Raw genomic sequence first — 21,651 nt, forward strand, 5'->3', positions numbered from 1 at the left:
GGAGTGTGGCAGCCCCCTGCAGGGCCCCCCTGTCCCCCTACCACCCTGGTGACACATGAGGGACAGCAATGAATGGATGGAGGAGGTGACAGAGCTGGGCCTCATGGGGTATGAGGCGCTGGGGGGTGGCTGCTGCAGCCTTGCAGACCGACTCGCGAGGCCCAGGAGAGGTGATGGGACATCCAGCTAAAAGCAAACAGACAGACACATCCATCAGAGGGGTGGCACCAGCACCCCGCCACTGAGGGTGTCACCTGGAGGCACCCAAAACCTTTGCTTGAGATGTTACTCAATGGCAGGACAGGTTACCTGAGATCTTGGAGTAGGGAGCAATTTAAATGGCAGGAAGATAAAACAAAACAGTAAGAATAGTGCTTCTAGCTCTTTGTCTGGAAAGTGTCTATCTGGACAGGCTGGACTCTTTTAAAAATCTCTAACTCCTGGAGCAGGGAAGCTCCAGCTGACGGACAGATGGTAGCCCATCCTTTTCAGGGTGGGCAGATGGGTGCCCTCAAGGCTGTCTCCAGGGCTCCGCTCAGCCCATGGGCACCTGCTGCAGCTGAGTAAATCCCAAATGGTGCCAATTTCTGACCTGTGCCAGGAAGGGTTTCCACAAGCAGCATGGAACAAAGCTACGATCTCCTCAAGGCTGATGAAGGCACAAGTTCTTCAAATTCAGCATCCCTGTCCCACTGAGCTGCAGCCCTGCCCTGCTCAATGTCTTGCCTCCTCCCCCACAGCCAGGAGACACCTCCCCTCATCCAGCCCTGAAGGGAGTCTCCAGGAGCCACAAAAGGGAGTGGAGAGAGACCTACCAGGGGGCGAATTCTCCATCACCTCAGCCTGGTAGGAGCTCTGGGTGAAGAGGGGGTGGTTGTCATTCTCATCCGCTATGGAAATGACCAGCAGGTCAAAATCCTAAAGGAAAATTGGGACAAGAGGGCGATGACCATAATGTCCTTTCCTTGAGTTCACCTTACCCCTCTCCCACCTCTAGTTCAAAGCTGCATTTCATGGACTACCCTCCAAGGTGTGCAGGGACGCACCTGGTGGGGCAGTCAGCCAAAGTATGCTCCACTATCATTGTGGTTGCCCAGCTCTCCAGCCCAACATTGTCGCACCTCCCATGACATCTACTGCTGTTGCATGGAGTCAGCAAATGACTTTGGACTTGCCCTAGATCCTACTGGTCCTGTTTTCTGCTGGGGATGGGGCTGTAGGCCCCTCCTCGTGATCCCCAGATGCTTTCTGGGGATGGGGATGCTGTCAGAAACACCGTGGATAAAGGCACCGCTTGTTTTTGGCCATGGCAGGAACCCCTTTTTCCACCCACCCTCCTGTCTGCACTGCTGGGGTTCCATTACCCGCCTGGCATTGCGCATGTTCTCGGGGTTGTCCTTCACCGTCACAGTCAGCCTGTACTCGGCCACCCGCTCCCTGTCCAGTGGGCGGTTCACATACAAAACGCCACTCTGAAGGGAGAAAACACCACATGGGATGTGAGGAATGCTTGCCCTAGGGCACTTCCTGCCAGGACCAGCATCCCACCCCCTGGGCCATACGGTGCTGTTGATGTAGAAGGCATTCTCTGTGTTCCCTGCTGTTATATCGAAGGTCAGGAGGGCGTTGGGGCCCTGGTCCGCATCCCGGGCGAGGACGCGGGTGACAAAGCTGGAGACAGCGGCATTCTCACTCAGGGTGATGTTCATCGGGAGGTTCAGCAGCACGGGGTCATTGTCGTTGATGTCCAGCACACGGATGCCCACCAGCATCTGCCAGGGAGAGAAGCAGGGCAGGCATGTGGCACGTATTTCCACACCTCCCATCCTTTTCTTGCACTCCCCAGGCAAGAAGGGGTCTTCCCCAACTCAGCCCCCTACAGAAAGGCCTAAGAGCAAGAAGAGGGAGGTGGAGGGGAGGAGAATGAAGCCAGGGACCGAAAGATAAAGAACTGGGCATGAGAGACAGCAGGCCTGGGGGACTCACAGTGGAGCTAAGGGGAGGCACCCCCCGGTCCCGGGCGGCGATGGTGAGGTTATAGAAGGGGATGTTCTCGCGGTCCAGCTCGGCGTCCTTCCGCACCCGCAGCTCTCCTTCCACTGGGGAGATGACAAATTCCCCTGCCGGAGACAGAGCGGCCCTGGCTCTCACAATGCTTTAACTCTCCAAGGGAGCAGCTTGTTTGGGAGCTGGGGCACTGTGGCAGGTCTGGGGACAAACTCATGCCCCGTTTCTGCAGATAGAGGAGGATTATGACAGCTGAGGACTGTGCTGGAGGCACCCCCAGGTAGCAGCAGGAGCAGGGGGTGGGATGAATAGCCAAAAAAGAGGTAACGAAATGTAACAAAAAAGAGGTGCCTATCCCTGTTTTCTGGGCGTTTCTGAAGATGCCAACAGCCCCTCCAATGCCCTGGGATGGCCAGAGCGGGGTGGGCTACACAGCATAGACCACCCATGAGCCAAAGGGCCTCGTCCTGCTTGTCCTGGAAAAGCTTTGCAGTGGGGTCAGCTGGAAGATGGGACTGAGCTCCGCCTTCCAGATTCCCTGGACCTAAGTCACCGTTCCCTTCACTGAGGGACATCCAGATATCCCCATGGTTAGGAATGCCCTCAGCTCCTCTGCCATCTGCACCATGGTGCTGGTGGAGCTGTGAGTGCTGGAGAGCAACTTGGTCGCCAAACACCCTGCAAACCCCACAGGGACTCAGGGACGAGGTTCAGTTTCTCTTTCTTTCTGTGCTTTGGTTTTTTTGCCTTTTCAATTTCTTTTCGCCTTCATTGTTTAGCAGATTTTCCCCCTTCACAAGCCTCAGCCACCCTCTGTCCAGGCACGAACAGGTTAAGTTTCCTGTTGCTCAAAACAGGATTTCCTGGTGTCGACAGGCTGAGCTGGGAGGGAGGATGGCTTTTCTGAAGCACTTCCTCCCCGTGCTCTCTCCCGCAAGCCAGGCTCTTCCATGGGGCAGCCAGCAGGAGAGGCGATGCCCCCTGTCCCCACTCACCCAGGGGGTCCCCGGCGATGATGCTGTATTCCACTTGTCCACTGGGTCCTGAGTCCCCGTCATGGGCCAGGAAAGTCCAGACACGAGGGCCGGGCTGCCCCTCGGTGACATCGAAGGGACCCTCGTAGGGCCGTGGGAAGGTGGGACAGTTGTCGTTGATGTCATTGAGGTTCACCAGCACCTGCGATCACGGTGAGAAGCATGAGGGTTGTGAGAGGAGAGGGATGGAAGGGGAAGAGAAGATCACCCCGCTGGCCACGGGCATGGGAAAGCTGTGGATGGGTGACATGGCAAAATGCCTCCCATAATTCTGGCTTTTCTGGGTTCACTGAACATCCAGCTCACAGCTCAGAGATTCAAACTCGGTTACTCCTGAGCGTGCCTGTCCTACAGCCACACTGCAGGACTCCAGCTGCACACTGCTAAACCTCTACGCCACACGCCATGGTGGGGAACTCAATGCAAAACCCCAACGCCCTCCACATCCACGTCCAAACGTGTCCAGGACAGACAAAACCACAGACATGAGTTTGGAGGCATCTGGTCTCCTGCAGCCAGCTGCACACTGGATCACTCCTTTTCCTCCAACAAATACTTAATTCCTAATGCTGAACAAACTTTAAAAAATTGACAGGTTGCATCCTTGGTCCAACAAAACCACCACCACCACTGGGGGTATAGGTGATTATGAGAAAGACACTGGAAACGAGGAGTCTTCTGACATCCTGGGTTGAAGAACAGTGAAATCCACCAGATCGGCATTTGTTGCTGGCTAAATCTAATCTTTACAGAGAGCATATCCAAGTTTCTGCTCTGTTTCCTAGCAGTAGAGAAAACAAACACTGGCACGCCTTATCAGGGTGATGGACTTCCCATCACTGGGGATCTGAAATAATCCCTAAACCTCCTCCTAAAAACCGTGTTTTCACACATTGTTGGCACAAACTCCTTGAGCAGTGGAGGGAGGGTGTTTCTTATCTTTCCTGGCTTCAGTGCTTGCTGCTGAAGGGGTTTCCAAGTTCATGCCTCTGCTTGAGCCAAGTGCAGGGGAAGCTCTGCCTTCGGCTGCAGCACATGGCAACCACTGCCTTCGCTGCCTGCAGTTAAACCCTGGGTCTGTCCTGGGCCAGGACATCATCCCCGGCAGTACCAGATGCCAAAATCTGAAGGCTTTCCCTTTGTCCAAACAAGAAGTCCCACTGCCAGGCTTGTGGGGACAGATTTTATCCATAGAAATTTCCCACACTGGCATCTCCCCCTCAGCTTTTCTTTTCTCTTCCCTTCACACACGAGAATTTATCTCCTTTTGGGGGATTACAAAACTCGTGGCTCAATATCAGGGTGAGGTACAATGGTCTGCGGCAGAAGATTCAACCCATCCCTGCCCCCTGCAGACCACCAAATCAATCTGGGCACGCTGTACAATTCATCAAATTTTGGTTTTGGTCACAAAAATAATCGGTGTACTCAATTTCTGCAAAATATTTGCTTTGGAGCTGCTTGCCTGCCCTCCCCAGTCTTTGAGCAGTGCATTAAGTTCAGGTCACTGTGGCCCAGGGTAAATAGAAAGAGCTACAGAGAAAAGCAACATAAAAATGACTTGAGGCTTTAAATAACCTCCTTACAAGGGAAAGGGGAATTTTAAAGGCACAAAAATAACAAGAAAAGATGAAAGTGAAGCTGAAATTAATGCTAAAGCAATGCTTTACTACCTGCTGCGACACCTGCTTGATCCTCCCTTCAAGCAGGAAGGACCAAGATGACATCTCAGGAAAACAAAATGTAACTTAAAAGGAGTTCCAGGAATTTCTCTATGTCTCTGCAAGACAAATAACTGGACTGATTAACCCAGATGCATCTCTTGCATGTGACCCTGTTTTGAAACACCCTTGAGAGAGCACGATGACAGCAACTGGGCAAACTGGCCACAGCTGGGAAAAGCCAACTGGTGACCACTGGGAAGGAGATGTGAAACTGCACCCAGAGTGGGAACTCCTTGGCCCCAGAGAGGCCACAGTGTCGCAACCCCCCCACCAGCTCCTTACTGTGGCAGTCGATGTCAGCCGGCGTGAGATGATGGGGCACTGGTCGGTGGCGGTGATGACCAAGGTGTAGCGCCCGTGGCTGATCTCATAGTCCAGCTCCTTCACCGTGCGGATCTCCCCCTGCGAGGACAGGGGAGAGCAGCTGGGAGTGAAGGGAGTGGGACAGGGATGCGTCTTGAATGGGATCAGCATCTCTACTGACCGTGGCGTTGTCAATGTGGAAGGTACCCAAGATGTTGCCTTGGGTGATGGCGTAGGCCACCGTGCCATTGGGTCCCTCATCCTGATCCAGGGCCTGCACAGTGACCAGGGTGGCGTTGAGTGTGGAAGGGCCTTCATCCAGGGTCACCTCATACAGCTGCTGCTGGAAGGCGGGAGCGTTGTCGTTCTCGTCCAGGACAGTGACGTACACTGTGGTGGTGGCCTGTAGAACATGGGACATGGCATTAGTTGAGCACCGTGGAGGCATTTGCTGGGCAATCTCTGGAGCCAGCTGGGAAAGGCTGGATCTGCCAAGGTCAATCACCAACATGGGCTCAACACTGCCAAGAGACAGAGTGCAGGGCTCCAGATGAAATGAGCCGTAGCTTCAGACGCACTTCCAGGTAACGGCTGGCTACAGAGATAAATGCACTGAGATTAAATCACACCCTTGTTCCCAAGCAAAGCGTGTCTCTATGGGATCCCTCCTCTTTTCGTGGTTTACCATTGCTGGCCACACCAGGGAGCAGCCCATGGTGCAGGGAGGACCAGGTGCTGAACCCCACTGTGCCTCCCTGCCTTTGGAGAAAGCATGTGTGAGTCCTTGCCTTGGCGTTGGGGACACCCTTATTGTTACTAAACAAGTGTGGCAATCTGGACGGAAAATACCTGGAGACGATGATGCCATGGCTCAGGGGAGGAACAAAACTGAGCATCTTGGACAAGGGGACTGACCTCCCTGCTGACCACAATGTCACTGCTGGTCAGGCTCAGCTGGACCACAGCCTCTTGCAGCTGTCACTGGCCCTGCACGGGCACCTGGATGTCCTGGCTGTCTTATGAGGGTGTCACCCCCCGTGGGGATGGGGAGGGGCAGTGGCACTTTGCCTAAGGGCTCAGCACGGAGGTGGGGGCTTGGGACAATAAACCACTGTCTCGGGGTGTCTGGGCTTCATGCCTACAACCTTCCCCCAGCAACAAATTTCTTCCAGCCAGCCAAGGGTTACGTTTTTGGCAGGAGCATCACAGCCGTGTTTGCTGTAAAAACCACAATGCCACACGGTAATTAGGTACTTTTCTATTTCCCCGCACGCTCCGGATTCAGAGCAGGCAAGCAGCAAAGTTTCCTGCGGTTTGCAAAACTCCACTTGTGTCTGGGCTCCACTTTCCAGGGCAGGCTGACTGGAAATGAGGCAGTTCTCAGCTGGAGCCAGAGATTTTGTTGATGCCTTTGGAATTTGAAGAGAAGCTCCAGGAGGAATTATGTGTCAGACCATGGGGCTGCTCTGCTATTTCAGGGCAGAGTGTAAAAGGGCTGTAGGAGGGGAATGCTTTGCTCCTGTATTTTTGGGGAAAGCTCTGTTCTCTTTTCCAGGTCGGCACCGCTCTGAGTAACGCTCCCCTGTACCTGCTGCCCCTTCATCCCAGGACAGGGTCTGCCTCCTTAATCCTCACAAACAAGGGAAAAACAGTGATTGAGAACAAAGTTACAACCCAGCCCAAGCAGTCAGCTCCTGCTGGGAATGGGACGGAGAGGGCACCTGCAAGTCCTTTGGCACGGCGAGCATCCTCCCTAGCACCCGAAAAACGCACGCAGGGGGACCAGCTGGCTCTAAGTGAGGCTGTAAGGGAAGAAGCCAAGCAGAGGCACCCAGCGCCCGAAGATGTGGGTTCCGAGCCGATCCCCACCCGCGGGCGCTCCGGCCCCGCAGCTCCCTGCAGCCTCTCACCTCCGGGGGGTGCTCGCCGTTCTCTCCAGCGCTGCGCCAATCTCAATGAAATTTCCTGTGTGTGCAAGTCCGGCTGTCGCTGCGGGGCTGCTCAGAGCGAGCAGTGGCTCCGCAGAGGCCACCTCTCCCCGGTCACCCCGTCGCCATGGGGGCAGCGTCCCCCCGAACAGGGCTGCTCCTGGCTGCGCTCTGCCTGCTGGCTTCCCACGGTAAGCTCGCTTTCCTCTGCTCCCTGCCCGGAGAAACTCTCCTCACTGGGTGTCCGCCCGCCCGCCCGGGGCTGTGCTTCGGCACAAGGAGTCTGGGGTGTTTAGGGCGTTATTTGCTCTCTTCTCCTGTGATTTTGGTGCGCGGGGCGATCAAGCCAGAGTTTCACACGGCGCTGGTCGTGCCGGGGTAAGGGGGCCGCAGGGGAACTGCTGTTCTCAAACTCTGAGACTGTTTTTTTCTTTCTTCCTGTGCTTTGATCTAACATGCGTGGAAGGAAAGCAGCCCCCTGTCCCCGCCAGCCTCCCGCTGGAGACCCCGGGCTGGAAAAGCTGCTCCGCTCCCGCACGGCACTTTCCCCTGGCACGGTGAGGGCTGTGCCACCGTGAGAAGACCCTTCCAACAGCCCTGCGGGAGGGAGACAGGGGATTTGTGCGAGCGGGGCTGGGATGCCCTCTCTCAGGATGCTGCGCTCCGCCGGGAAGAGCCGGGCAGCCGCTCCGGGTGAACAACCAGCCGTGGCCAGGGCCACCGTGAGCGGCTGCCGAGCTCCCCTTCCCCGGAGGGAGCGCTTCCCAGTGCTCGCTGGCTGCCGCTCAAGGGGGACGCTTTGGGAGGGGGCTGCTTCACGCCTGACTCCGCACCAGCCCCGGCAGGCAGTGTTTCCCTTCGGGGCTCCGGGGCCAGGCAGTGAAACCGAGGCGGTGGCATCAAAACCGCGGTTCCACTCTGAACGACGACTCAGAGGAGGAAGCTGGGAAGGACCGTGATCCCTCCTTGCCCTGCGCAGGCGGAGGATGAGCATCGGGCTTGGTTTCACACTCTCTCCCGGGACAAAGTGACTGCCTCCACGATTTCTGCCAGCACATCTCCAGGAAGAAAAGATGCACAAAGACGCCCCACTGCAATGGGGCCAAAGGTCCCTTCTCCTCTCCTCTGGGACGGCAAGGCTGGTGTGGATTGAACCACGTTTTGCTTCTCATCTGAGTCTCGGCATCAGGGAGCAATTCCTGGCATCTCCACAGGGATTTGAAGGATTTGCTTATGCATCTGTGGTGCTGGGATTGAACTTCAGGCCTTCTGCAATGCAACAAGCTGATGTTCAACGTGAGGCTGGTGCCAGAGGAACCGAGCATTGCGCAACCCTGCGCCTGCCAAAACTTTCTGAACCCCTGGCTAAATTTAGCAGGGATTGATGGAGAAGTAGCCCTTGGAGACATCCAGCTTGGGGATGCTGGCAGCAAGGTGGATGGGGAAGTGGCTCCTTTTCACCTAAAGGATGGCAGCTGAGCTGGGCTTTCCAAAATCACATCCCAGGTGCCTCTCCAAGCCAGGGCAGTGCTAGAAGAGAAGCACGGCAGGACCCCCTGAGGCTGCTCCCTCCACTTCCTGGATGGTGGGTGCCCCCACTGCTGGAAAGTCATTTGGCCCCTGGGGTGCAGGAGATGAAAGCTGTTAACATGTCTCGGGCATCCTCAGCAGGTTTTTTCTCTCCTCTTTCTTTCGGTGCTTGAGGTGCTTCTGCAGAGCTACGGATGCCCCTGCACATCTCACCTGGCTGATAACTCTGAAGCATAATCACAGCACAGTGACAACGGTGTTTGGGGCACTTTGATGTGAGCATGTTACAAAAACTCCCAGAAGAGGAAGAAAGCAGAGCTCCTTGCTCCACCTCTGTCTCCAGCAGCCCCTCCTCTGCGGCAGGTGAGCCCCTCCAAAGGCTCCTTCCCCTGATCCCTGTAGATTTCCTCAGAGTGGAAAGAGGTGGCCTGATGTGGAAATCACTTCTGTCAAGCACTGGAGTGCAGATCAAACACCTGCTTACCAGGGCCAGGGACCAAACACAGGAGAAGCAGCCAGGAGAGGCTTTTGATCACTGACCCAGAATGTGGTGTGAAATCCTGATTTATTTAAGCTGTTGGTTGGCCAAGCAGCATAGGTTTCTGCACTTCTTTTGTGTTTCTGTTTTGTCTGAAAGCAGAGTTCCCAGGTGTCAAGAGAGCGATGCCAGCACTTTTGGCACATGTTTGAGACCTCCTGAGTCTTTACCAGATGGTGACAAGACAACAGCTCTCAGCTCAGCCCTCAACTGGTCCAACCAGCTGGAGATGCGCAGAGAAGGGCATCTGGCTTCATTTTGGCATTTGCCAGAGTTCTGACTTCAAAGCGAACTGTTTGATGGGGTGTGGAAGGAGCCAAACCTGGGCTCTGGGCATGGAAGAAGCCCAGGAGATTAAGGATCCATGGCCTTCAGCATAAAGGCACCACCAGAAGATGTTTCCTCTGGGCTCCATCTGGCATCCAGCATGTTTGAAGCCTTGGTACATCTTGGGGAGGGAACACCAACTGCTCTGGCACTGCTTTGCGTTGCACTGTGCCTTGCCAGCTGCTTTTTCCTCCACTTGATGGCTTTTGAGAGTCTTCCCCCGCTCCGGAGAAGGAAGGGAAGCCTGTAATGCTGAAGGTTGCACACATGGTAACCTCTGCCCCTCCCTGAAAGCGTGGGCTGTGCTGACTTTCCATCCAGACGGTTCTCATCAAGCTCCGGAGGTGGAGGCTGGATGCTTTAGCAAGGCAGAGCTTAGCAAACTGTGTGGGGATGAACCCTACTTCATTGGAGGGGGGTGTGTGGAAAACAAAAGACTTCTGCAGATACTTTTGGAAGGTGTTGGAAGTGTGGCTTCCTCCAATAGAGCCCTGGCTTCCCTTCCTCTGGCTCTCAGGAGACGCCTGATGTGAATGGGGCACTTCCCCTTGCAGCAGGTATCGAGAAACACATCTGAGGTGCCTTTTGTGCAAGGAGGTGGGGGACTCGCTCTACCACCTGCCAGAACCCATCCAACCCGGCTGTGCATCCTGGCCCCAGCAGCATGCCAGGATAAGGAGGAGTCAGGGCTTGAAAACGAGACTGAGTGAGGCAGCGTTGAGCTCGGGCCATGCAAACCTCTGCCCCAGAGCAACTCCAGGGACGTGCTGCTGCACGTGCTGTGGGGGGCAGGAAGCAATTAGTCGGAGTGCTCAGGCAAAGGTCACGCCATCCCAGTCTCTGAGGACTCCTCGGCACTGTGGGCTCCGGAGCAAGGAGTGCGATCTCCCTTCCCAAAGCCTCCCTTTAGAACACCCTTGGGCAGAGACTCAGGGGCTTCACGGCTGCTCTTGCACAATAATGACGATAATAACCACAAGGGGTGGAAGGCATGCTTTAGGTTTCACTTTCTGCAGCAGAGCCTCGGGCCAGGCAGGTGACAGCGTGACTCTGCTCCCAGGAGGAGGATGCTCTCGGGGTGGCCCAGCAGCGGGGAGCCGCTGGCCTGGCTGGATGCTTGCGGGCAGGCACATCAAACCCTGCCTGTGATTGACACCCTCTCGACACAGCAAGTGAGAAACCTCAAAGTGGTGGAGCTAATGGCACAACAGGATGTTACCAAAATAAAAAGAAACACACCAGCATCTCATCCTTGTAACATCTTCTCTGCTGAAAACCAGCCCCAGAAACCTCTTCTCCACAGTAATTAGAAGAAAATAAACGCAGAATCTGCTTTTTCTCCAGCTTTTGAAGTGATGTTAGCACTTCTGCAAACATGAAGGAGTGCAGGGCCAGAGCACCAAAACCTCTCCTGTCTCTGCACTTTTCTCTCCCCTCATGCACAGTTCCCCTTACCCAGCAGTAGCCTCCACCCATATGCTGGGGAAATACCAGCAATGCCGTAGTGTGCCCCTTGCTCTCTCATCTGCCACACCTCCTGCCCACATTCCAGAATTTTTTTATGAAAATTGTTTTCATTTTCCAACAGCTCCTTGCTGTCAGCATCAGCCAGTTCCCCCTTTTCCTCCCTGGGGGCTGAAAAACAAGGAGGGTGGGACCTGCTCCCCGCCTCATCTGGGGAAGAGGGAGGGGGGGGCACTGCTCCTCCTAGAACTTTTTTGTTTGTTTTTGCTCCTTTTATTCTTTTGCAGCTGGCCCAGCAGTGTTTCCTCCTTCACAAGCCTGCTGCCTTGCTTCTCCTCTTGTCCTCCTTTGCCTCCCTGCCCCACACCTCTGCTGGCCTCAGAGAAGCTTCTGCCTCCCTGCTGCTGATGCTTAACTGTATTTCAAGCATGTCTCTCCTGCAGAGTTGATTTCTAGGGTGAAGTTGTGCTCCCAGCCCTGCTACAAAACCTTGGAACGATCTGGGTTAGAAGGGAGTTAAAAGATCATGTAGTTTCAACTTCATGTAGTTTCAAAACCTTCCACTACCCCGGGTTGTTTAGAGCACCATCCTACCTGGCCTTAGACACTTCCAGGGATCCAGGGGCAGCCACAGCTCTTCTGGGCAACCTGTGCCAGGGCCTCACAACCCTTTGCCAACACCGGTGGTGGGTTTTACAGAGCTTGTTTGGGCAGTTTTGCCGCAAACCCAGGCTCTGACTTGGCACCTTCTCCCTGGCAGGAGGGGCAGCAGCTTTCCTGATCACCACCCCGTACTCACTCTGCGTGTGCCCCGAGGGCCAGAACGTCACCCTGACCTGCCGGGTCAGCGGCGCCCTGACTGAGCGCCACGACCTGCTCTACAAAACCTGGTACTTCAGCAGCACCGGTGACCAGAGCTGCTCTGACAAGAGGCACATCCGCAATGTCACCGAGAAGGAGCTGCACCACGACCTCAGCAGGCACCACGAGCTGCCAGGCAACGGCTCCCAAAAATCCCTCCCAGGGCGGCAAAGCGGCCACCACGGTGTGGAGTTTGTGCCTGACCGCCACGGCGCCTTCCACATTGTGGTGATGAACCTGACGCTGCAGGACAGTGGGAATTACTGCTGCTACGCCGTAGAGGTCAGGAGGGAAGGTCATGGCAAGCCCCACACCATGCAGGTGGCACACGGCTTCGTGGAGCTGCAGATCCAGCGAGGTGAGGAGGGCAAGGGAGCCCCTGCCAGCCCTGCATCCATGGCAGGGCGCAGTGCCAGGGAAGGGGTGGTGGGGGATGTAGCACTGGGGCTGGAGACAGGCAGCGTGTGCTGATGCTGGAAGTGCAAGGCATGTTCCAGAAGTCAAAGAGCAGCAGATGTGGAAGGTTTGAATTAGAGCTTGAGAGAAATGAAACATAAAAAACCTTCCAAAACCTCAAAAAAAAAACAACAACAACAACAACAACAAAAAAAACAAACCAGAAAAAAATCTTAATAACTCAAGAGGCTGGAATGTAATAAAATCCATGGTACATAGTTTCACTGATCTTCAACCTCCTTCTGGCAGAGAGGAAAACAAGCCTCGACTTAAAAGGAGCTGGCTGCTGGTGCAAGCCCAGCTGAGAGCTCACAGATAACCTTGGGACAGCAGCCCAGTGGCAGAGGCATGAGGGAGGGGAAAGTATCTCCTGGCCTTGATTTGCAGCATTAGATAACTTTTCTTTCAGACTGAAAAAAAAGGGGGCTGCATGGTCAGGGACGGGCCCTGCTGCCGTGGAGAAAGGGGGTCTTGCAGCACGGATCTCAATGAACACTTCCCGTGACTAAATTCCTGTTTTGGGCTGCTCTGAGATGATATTCTCAATACCAGGGAGAAAATGCACGAACAGCCAGCAGGTTGGGAGTTCTCTGGGACCTGAGTGAATCCTGAGCTTTTCTATTCTCTTCTGCAGGCAAAGGAGGGCTTCAAAACTGCACATTTCACACTGCCACCGGCAAAGGTAAAGGGAAAAACTTCTCTTTCCGATGCGCTGCTTGCCATCCTGGCCCATGCCTTCCCTAGGGATCACTGCCAACACACCAGTGCCCACACACAACCTCACAGCCAGGTGTTGGGAGAGTGGTTTCCAGTGCTCTTCCAAGAGGGTGGGCATGACAGGCACATCCTTGGGCCAAAGAGAGCCTTCTTTAGCCCATCACCTGGACATGGCAGTCCTGAAGCCCATGGACATCACTCACCCTGTTGTTCTAAAGCACCTAAGCCCCTCCCACAACAGGGATTTAGCAGGAGCAGATGAGAAGGGACAGAAAGGTGAAGACTTGCAAGAACCTCTTGCTACGCCTCGAGCCTGGGCCACCTCTGCCTCGTGCAGGGGAAACCCAAATCTTGCTTGAGTGCTCAGGCAATGTGGGGCTCCCCCAGAGTTGTGTCTAGACATGGAGATGCCCACAATTCACTGTGCAGCTGGTTTCTTGCTGGGTTGCTCTGTCTATCCCCCCTTGCTGGCTCCCAAACAGGCAGATTTGGTGAAAATGATTTGGCAGCATGCCCAGACAAGGGAAGCAGCTCCTGGTCCCCATGAGCTGTGCATTCTTGTCCCTAAACTTCAGTTTCAAGTGCTGGGACACCCTGCCCTGTCAGCAAAAAAGAGAAAAATGTCTCCTCCTAAAACAGAGACACACGGGGCAAGAAGCTGCTTCGTCAAATGGATGCGCAGGAGAGGAGATGAACCTGCCCTTGATTTAAGCAGCCCTCAGCCTCACCATGAGCCATCCCACAAGGACCTTGATGGCCAGAGATGGGCTGCCAGCCTTTCTGGAGGCCTCTGTGGGTGACATTCTCCAGGGGCACATTAATCAACAGAGGCTGTGGGTAACAAGCCCTTTGATGCCCAAGCACTTTGAGGCTGGCAGTAGGTCAGTCAGCGCTCCAGCATTGCTGGGAGCCTTTATCAGGGCTTCTCTCCTCATATCCAGAAGACCAAAAACCTTGGGATGTCCTGCAGCAATGAAGGACTTTGGTCAAAGTTCTAATAGGATGCCTCAGAGCTTTTCTCCACAGCTGGCAACCCATCCCAGCGTGAATCCTGTGTGTGTGGGAGCCACATTGCATCAGCTCTGAAGCAACACGAGGTTGCCCAGGGCTGAACTTAATGATATTTAAGGTCTCTTCCACCCTAAACAATCCTGTGATTTTGGCTTGGGGAAGCCAAGGGCAGGGAAGGTGGATGGGAGGGTTCATGTCTGCGCTCTTCTGTTGCAGATATCACAGCTGCTGCGCTGGCCACGGGCGCCTGCATAGTGGGCATCCTCTGCCTGCCCCTCATCCTGCTCCTCATTTACAAGCAGAGACAAGCTGCCAGCAGCAGACGTATGTACTTGGACATCCATCTCCTCTCCTGGGCTGCACCAGCTTGGCAAGGCTGGATGGGATGCACCCCACTGGGATCAGCTGCTTTGGCTGCCCCGAGTCCCATGGCCGTGCTGGAAGGTGGCCCAAAGACAGGTCCCTGCCAGGTGTCTCCTGCAGAGCTGTCCTGGGAAGGACCAGTCATGCCCAAAGACAGGTCCCTGCCCGGTGTCTCCTGCAGAGCTGTCCTGGGAAGGACCAGTCATGCCCAAAGACAGGTCCCTGTCAGGTGTCTCCTGCAGAGCTGTCCTGGGAAGGACCAGTCATGCCCAAAGACAGGTCCCTGCCCGGTGTCTCCTGCAGAGCTGTCCTGGGAAGGACCAGTCATTGCCTGCAGGCTGCTAGTGAGTGGATAGGAGGGGACACCAGCAGCGTGCAGGAGGCACTGAGACTGTGAGGATGCTCCCCGAGCCCTTTCTCCACATCCACTGTGAAAGGAATCTCATTTACTCATCCCTCCCTGCACTGCATACCTGAAATAGAAGCTTTGCTATCTAAGTGACCGAAAAGCATTATTTGCACTTTTTCTCACCCTGCTGTTTAAAAAGACCCCTGACATGTCTATGGCCATAGGACTTGCAGCAAGCCACGTCTCCCCTTTGCAGCCCCAGCCCTGGAATCCTGGGCAGTGCTGAGGCACAGCCGCCTGCCAGCTCCTGCCCATGCTTGGCTCCCAGAGATTTTGGTAATTAAGCGGAAAGGGGCACCACCTTAACTGGCAGAGCCATTTCATCAGCCCTTGAGCAAGCGGGGGCCCTGCGGTTTTCCTCTCCCAGCTCGGTGAGCGGCTGTGCGGCTCTAAGGAGACCTTTGGAGAAGTGCTTTTTGCAGCAGCAGTGGGCACAGCGCCAGCCCCAAGAATGGGAACTGTGCTTTCACCAGCCATCCCCTTCAGGCACCCATTTAGCAGTGGCTGGGCTGCAGCTCCCACCTCCATCTGTAAAGCATCACCTGGATGCTACTTTACACCAGAGAGCAGTCAAAATCCACGGGGGGGTTGCCTCTCAGGTATCATGGACCAGTTTATTTCCATGCAGCACTTTCCTTGGCACAGTTTGGGCTGAAACTCAAGCAGCTCAGCTCAGGGTGCTGGCCAGGCAGGCATCCAGCAGAGACCAGAGACACGGGTTGTGGGATCTGCTGCGGCAAAGGGGCTGAGTGAATACCTAACAGTGTGCAGCCCACCAACAGTGCCCTGGTTGGTGTTTGCAGGGCCCCAGGACAGTGCCACAGGTGGGTCGTGGGTGCATCCAGGCACAAGTGGGGCCAGACTGCGGCTGCACCTCACTTCACCCCATGACTGCAGAAGTGTCTCTTCCCCTTCTTTGGAATCTGTCTGGTCTCAGTCTGGCAGGAAGTTGGGCTGGGGAGTGAAGTAAGGTGGGAGAGGGCAGGGATGGACAGAAGGAGGTTTGGGAGCAAAGCAGAGGGCTGAAGAAGCGTGTGAGGGAGGGAAGAATGCAAAGGGAGAGGAGGAATTTGAGGTGGATAAGACAGCAGAACACAGCCCTGGCAGTGGGTCAGCGCCTGATAGTGAGCCTTTTGTTGCCAGCACTCACCCCAAACCACTTTGTCTTTGGCAGGTGCCCACGAGCTTGTCAGGATGGATAGGTAAGGAAACTCATGTTCCCCCAGCCCTCCCCACCTCCCCACACACCATTGCAGCCTGCATCCCAGATCCTGCAAAGGTTTGTCCTTTCCTCCTTCCCCTTGAAGCTGGCACACATCCTCAGCCCAGCAGAGCGAAATGGGTGCTGGTGTCACCCACACCCCGAGTCCTTTCTCTTTTTGGGAAATCGCTCTTTCTCTTCCCTGTCTCCACGTGGGAAGTGCCTCCTTCCCATTTTTCAAGGGCTTCCCGGTTCTCCCTGCACCCTGGGAAGAGCCTGAAACCACTTTGGTTAAACCCTCCTCCTTGAAGTGGGTGGAAGTGAGGTCCCACTCCCAGCTGAGGTGCCACCACCTGAACCTGCTCCCTGCCCTGCTTGCCTGTTCCCAACGCTCGGCCAAACCCCCGGGGATAAAAAAAGGCTGCAGAAATAAAACCACAAACGCCTCTCCTGTCCCACAGCAGTGCCCAGGGCATTGAGAACCCCGTGTTCGAGGCGGTGCCGTCGGCGAGCGCGGAGCCCCGGCCCCGGCCCCAGCTCTCCTACGTGGCTAGCAGGCTGCCCTCGGAGTCCGGCCGGCATCTGCTCTCGGAGCCCAACACCCCCCTGTCCCCCCCCGGCCCCGGGGACTGCTTCTTCCCCACCCTGGGTGAGTGACTGGCAGTGCTGATCCCCTCTGGAGATGGCAGGAGAGGGCGGAAGGAAAGGGGAAAGTGGGGGGTTAAAGATCAGCAGCAAACTTGGTGTTGTGTGGGACATCTAGTCGCACGGCTTAAAAGATGGGAAGAATCTAAACCCTCTGTTTTCCGTGCAAAAGCAGAGTTTCGGCCACTTCCTGGGCTAATATCCCTTCAGCTGTAAGCTGGTCTAATATCCCTGGTCTGCCGTTTTCCAGATCCTGTTCCCGACTCACCAAATTCCTTGAAAGCCTAAAGACACCAGAGGAAACCACATCCAGCAGACCACGCCATGCTTACCAAGACAATAGCCCCAGGAGGGTGGCAGGGCTAGGGGCAGCAATGCCTTAAGAAATGAAGCTGTGTGCAGGATCCCTGCCCTTGTCTCCCATCCTGCCACTGCTCTGGGACTGAAACCGAACGTCTCTTGCTTGGATTTCGATTTTTAACTACCTGTTTCCATGGAGAAGTGCATGGCTCTGTACTGCTCACATTTTACAGACTAGCTGAAAGTTGAGGATGTGGGAATGGAAGGATGTCCTGCACCTGCAGACTTCCCTGAGGATTAACTTATTGCCAGGATCTAAGCTCTGCAACATCAACATGTTTCTGGATCCTTGACTGAACATCCTCTCTGGGAGTGGATGGTATCATACTTTATTCAGCATGGAACAAAACAGGATCACCACCCAACCTTGTACTATGTTTTTCTTTGCAAAACAGGAAGGGGAGAGGCTCCCTGCTGCCACCAGAGCCCTCTTTCCTTACCAGCCTTTTGAAATGGCCATGGACTTGTGATGCTGCTGCCTTTTCAGCAGGACACATGTTGGGAGAAGCCTTATTTCTGCTGCAGTTTTATCCTTGGCTTGGGATCAGGGCAATTTATCTTTCTGTTTGTTTCATTATCAGTGCTGATTAAAAGGAAAAAAAAGGATGTTTATGGTTTTCATTTGGTTTTGTTTTTGGTTTTTTTTTTTTAAGCGCCTGTCAATTAGGAAGTTCATCTGGAGGGTGTTGAAGGATGTTCCCATGAGGTGGCCAGGTGCCCCTGTGGAGAGGTGGAGGCATGGGGGGCACAGTGGGAAATGCTAAGGATGGCTTCCCCTTGCCCTCCTGGGGCCAGCATGGCCAGAGCAGCCAGTGCTGGGGCCACTGTCAGAAGACTCTGGGTGCTCCTGCAGCATCTGAACACAGCATCTGGCATTGCTTACCCAAAAGAAACTACAGCTCCAGTGTGACTCAGCCCTGGTGATGCTATCAAACCTTGTGGCAGACGCTGTTACTCTGAGTGTGTTTGTTCTTGGTTTTTTTTTTTTTTTTTTTTTTTTTTTTCCTTGTTTCTCTTTTTGTTGTAAGGTGGGTAAAAAAAGGCCATGAGACAAACATAAACATTAGTCATAGCAAAACAATATCAGACCTGAGCAACAGCTACACCAGGCAGTGTGGCCAGGCAGAGCATCCCTGGCAGCACACGGATTTCCACGCTACATGGCTGGAAGAAACAGCGCTTGCCTCTGGAATGGGCTGGGGAGACCCTGGGCTGCTGCAGGATTCCATTATCCAGCATTGGCTCCAGCAGGAGCACCCTCAAGGTGGTTCAGGGATGAAGGAGAAGCCAGCACCCACACTCCCATGTACCATGGATGTAACACCCTGAGCACAGGACTTGTGCTTCCTTGCCACCCACGGCTCAGCCCCTTCCCAGCTTTGCTGGGGAATCCAGCACCTGGTGCCTCCAGCACTTCCTTCTTCCTGTCTCAGCAGCTCCAGCTGGAAAGGCACGCTGGGGTTTTGCCTGCCTGCAGGTCTGAACGGCTTTGAAACCGTCTCCAAATCGCTCTGTTCCCTAACGAAGGCACTGTTTAATGACAGAAGGAAGCTTTGTTGGAAATAGATTTTGGTCTGTGCAACAGGAACCCCATTTTTTGGGATACCCAAAGCTGCAGGCAGAGCTAAGCTCTCTGCCAAAGACTCTGGTGTGGCATGCTGGGGCACTGAGTGGCATCAGTTCTCCCTCCAAAAGGAAAACTAAAGACTTCTAGGAGAGAGAAAAAACGGCTTCCCAGGCTTTCCATGCATTCTGGAGCAAGAGTCCTGGCACAGGGGTGCTGGTGCCCCACCTTGGCCCCCACTACCATGGAGAAGATGACATAGATGCTCGTGGTGAGGGTGACACAGCCGCAGGATCAACGTCTGGCCAGTGAGGATCCACCCTGCCTTGCTGGAGCCACCAGTGCCTGGGGCTGTGGGTGCCAGCAGGATCCCTGTCCCAGTGGATAGGGGTGCTGCAACTTCCTTGGGCAGACTTTCCCGCTGCTGCAGGAAGCATCCCGACCCCTCCGGAGCAAGGCTAACCCTTGGGGAGGTGCAGCTGCTGGCCTGCCTCAGGGTCAGACAGTGCCCAGGTGACTCCTGCAATTCCCACACACCTTCCAGTTGCAGCTTACCAGCTTGTGAAGGTTCTTTTCTCCTGCAATGCTTTTTAAATGAAAATACTTTCCTTTTGTCAGCAGCATTTTATCCTTTTGTTCCCATATATCCATCTCCCAAGAGATTCCTCTGGGCTAGTCTTCCCTGCTCCCTTGCTGTCCTGGCTATCCCAGATCACCACTTCCAAGTGAGGACTTCACAGTCCTCTCTCAGCTCTGTCTCCTCTGCCTCTCCCACACCGAGGAGGCCAAACCTTGAAGCCCATGGACGGATGTACAAATTACAGACAATCATTCCCTTTTGTGCATTGTTGCCTCAGCCTGGAGCTTCTTGTGAAAGCAGAGTTTCTGGCAGGCAGCAAGCCCCTGACAGACATCATTTCCCCACTCAGGCGTGAGGCCAGCAGGCACGCAGCAACACGCTGGACAGTCTTTCACAAGACCTGAGTGTCCTCAAGCTCTGAATGGGGCCAAAACTCTTCCCTCCGCTCAGGAATTGGGTCACTGGGCACTTTGTGTCGCCAGGATTTGGGTTGCTGCTGTTGGCATAACGTGTGCTCGTGACACGGTGTGCGCACAGCAGAGCCTCTGGGGACAGGCAGGGCTGCTGGGATACTGCCTGGGCAGCGTGGGGTGATAAACTGTGCCACTCGTCCTCGCTGGCACCAGGAAGGGAAGAGGCCATTGCCATGGCGATGGGATTTGCTAGCTCAGCACACAGCATTCCTCAGCACATCAGGATCGGTGACGCTCCCACAGCGAAAGGGACAAGGAGGAACCGGTGGCATGGTGTGCTGCAGTCACATGAAGCTGCTGTCTCTCCTTCTGGGGGAAGAGACTTACCTAGGTTTAAGCCTCAGTGACAGCACAACTAATGAAAAAGATGGTGATGCAGAAGTTGGAGCGTGAACCAGCTGGGAGGGAGGAGCTGAGAGTGCAAAGCCTGAAGTGAGAATCACAGCCACAGTTTGCACTGCTAGCTGTGACCTGTTTCATCAAAATGCAGACCAGGGCTTTGCGGGCAGAGCTCTGTTGGCAGAGCAGAGAGATGGTGAGAGATAGCAGGTGGAGGCGGGGGGGCAGGAAGGATGGCAGACTGTCACAAAAGGTGTCAGCCCATCTCACCATTTGTGCACATGCGGGCTCACTCACCTCTCCATAGAGATGTGGGCTTAGAAGGACTCAGGACTGGAAAATGGCCCACATGGTATTTGCTCTTTTGGCCCTCCCATGCCAGAGTCATCCTCAGAGGCACAAACAGTGAACCAAGCAAGACAGTCACTTTCCCAGGCTATGGGATGATGAGTGGGGTCTCACATCAATCCCTATTCAGTTTGATGCCATTACTCCTTGTCCTGGCACTCTGGGCCCTTGTCAAAATCACCAGAGCTCTTCTCATTCACAAAGACCACAGCAGACATGCATGTCAGTGGTGAATGGAACTGTGGTTGAGCTGCTGCTCCAGCTAATCCCAGTGCTGAGATGTTTGGGCAGTGTCTGGAGCCCTTCCAGACCCAGCATCCAGACAGCCCGTGAGCAGGGCAGCAGCAGTCAGCACAGTTCTCCATAGAGATGCTCATACTTTTTGCATTTGGAGATGGGAGATAAGGCCTGCTGAATGACTGTGAGGGAAGGACCTGCAGGACCAAGCACTGAAGGAGATTCTGAACCAAATCTGTGCACAGCAGGTTTGGACCCCAAGTCACTGAAACGTCACACCCTGTGCCTTTACTCCCCTTTCACATTCCACACTCCACGCTGAGCTCACTCCCACAGCGCTGCCCGGCCCCATCCTGCCCTGGAAAAGCCCATTTTGGTGGCTCACCGACAGGGAGGGGGTGCCCTCATCCTCCACGGTGACCACGAGGCTGTAGAAGCTCTGGCGCTCGCGGTCGGGCGGGGAGGGCCGGGTGGCGATCTCGCCGGTGACACGGTCCATGCGGAAGGTCAGGTCCTCGTTCCCACGCGTGATGTAGTAGGAGAGGACACTGTTGAGGCCGATGTCCCGGTCGGTGGCACGCACCTGGACCACCGCCGTGCCACCGCCGACGTTCTGCGGGGCGAGCAACGGGGATATGTGATGTAATTCCCACGAGCCTCATCACATATCAAATACCTAATTAATAATGTAATTCTAATTTAAAGGGGGCACTGATGTGCTTGAGGCTCCAAACTCACTGTCCCAACACCCAGCAGCTCAGCAGAAAGCTGCACATTTGGTCTTATCTAGTCTGGCACAGCCTGGAAGAGCATAAAACCCACAGGGTGTGCAGAGGTGAAGGCCGTGTAATGGAACCCAGAGCTTAGCTAATTATTTTTGGATAGTCCCATTATGGGGAAAATCATAACAGAAATTCTGTTCTTTAACCTCCTCTGAACATGTATTAAATAGATAAGAAAACCTTAACAGGGCAATATCCTTAATGCTAAGCTACAAATCATGCACAGCAGTTCCTCACAGCTAAGTGGCACTGGCTATTACTCATATTTCATTTTTCATCACCAAATTGAGAATCCCCCCCTGCCTCAGTCCAGGAATTAAACTGTCAGGAAATAAGTTGTCTTTTCTCATGCCTGATTGTGTTTTATTGCTTAATTATCTAGGCCTTGCTAAGCTGCTTCCTGAAAGCCATTCTTATTCTGCACCGCACTGTCTCTTGTGTCACTTTGCT

The 21,651-nt window shown here is 54.5% G+C and overlaps 3 protein-coding genes across 4 annotated transcripts in view; 1 reads left to right on the top strand and 2 right to left on the bottom strand.

Annotated features, from left to right (window-relative positions):
* Positions 1 to 22: 22 nt before the first annotated feature.
* Positions 23 to 5,579, bottom strand: LOC136364587 (cadherin-23-like). The gene is made up of 8 exons (XM_066324541.1): positions 5,250 to 5,579; positions 5,048 to 5,167; positions 3,003 to 3,183; positions 1,987 to 2,120; positions 1,563 to 1,772; positions 1,365 to 1,472; positions 816 to 918; positions 23 to 186 (listed from the first exon to the last, which is right to left on the bottom strand). Exons 1-8 carry the CDS (start codon positions 5,577 to 5,579, stop codon positions 38 to 40), a joined length of 1,335 nt encoding a protein of 444 aa, XP_066180638.1. The 3' UTR covers positions 23 to 37.
* A 1,432-nt stretch (positions 5,580 to 7,011) lies between these two features.
* VSIR (V-set immunoregulatory receptor) lies at positions 7,012 to 17,499 on the top strand. 2 transcript variants are annotated; one of them, XM_066324387.1, is made up of 7 exons: positions 7,012 to 7,187; positions 11,616 to 12,074; positions 12,807 to 12,854; positions 14,117 to 14,224; positions 15,847 to 15,874; positions 16,338 to 16,522; positions 16,769 to 17,499. In XM_066324387.1, the coding sequence occupies exons 1-7, from the start codon at positions 7,124 to 7,126 to the stop codon at positions 16,804 to 16,806; spliced, it is 930 nt and encodes a 309-aa protein (XP_066180484.1). In that variant the 5' UTR covers positions 7,012 to 7,123; the 3' UTR covers positions 16,807 to 17,499. The 2 variants fall into 2 exon arrangements, with proteins under 2 accessions (XP_066180484.1, XP_066180483.1); XM_066324386.1 differs by having other exon boundaries at positions 7,014 to 7,187; positions 16,335 to 16,522.
* A 2,823-nt stretch (positions 17,500 to 20,322) lies between these two features.
* Positions 20,323 to 21,651, bottom strand: part of LOC136364588 (cadherin-23-like) — a 142,706-nt gene continuing 141,377 nt past the window's right edge. The window contains exons 36-37 of the mRNA XM_066324542.1: positions 20,805 to 21,032; positions 20,323 to 20,370 (exon numbers count right to left, since the gene is read on the bottom strand). Coding sequence (XP_066180639.1) covers positions 20,323 to 20,370; positions 20,805 to 21,032 — 276 coding nt within the window. The remainder of the gene's footprint in view (positions 20,371 to 20,804; positions 21,033 to 21,651) is intronic.

Source organism: Sylvia atricapilla, chromosome 8, assembly GCF_009819655.1.
Source record: "Sylvia atricapilla isolate bSylAtr1 chromosome 8, bSylAtr1.pri, whole genome shotgun sequence".
In the NCBI taxonomy this organism is placed as follows: Eukaryota; Metazoa; Chordata; class Aves; order Passeriformes; family Sylviidae; genus Sylvia; species Sylvia atricapilla.

Coding starts and splice junctions, on each gene's coding strand:
- LOC136364587 (XM_066324541.1), bottom strand. CDS start 5,579: ATGTTGGTGATTGACCTTGGCAGATCCAGCCTTTCCCAGCTGGCTCCA. Junction 1,773..1,986: donor TGCCTCCCCTTAGCTCCACT/GTGAGTCCCCCA, acceptor TCTCCCTGGCAG/ATGCTGGTGGGCATCCGTGT. Junction 187..815: donor GATGGAGAATTCGCCCCCTG/GTAGGTCTCTCT, acceptor GTTTGCTTTTAG/CTGGATGTCCCATCACCTCT.
- VSIR (XM_066324386.1), top strand. CDS start 7,124: ATGGGGGCAGCGTCCCCCCGAACAGGGCTGCTCCTGGCTGCGCTCTGC. Junction 14,225..15,846: donor ACAAGCTGCCAGCAGCAGAC/GTATGTACTTGG, acceptor TGTCTTTGGCAG/GTGCCCACGAGCTTGTCAGG. Junction 15,875..16,334: donor GAGCTTGTCAGGATGGATAG/GTAAGGAAACTC, acceptor CCTGTCCCACAG/CAGTGCCCAGGGCATTGAGA.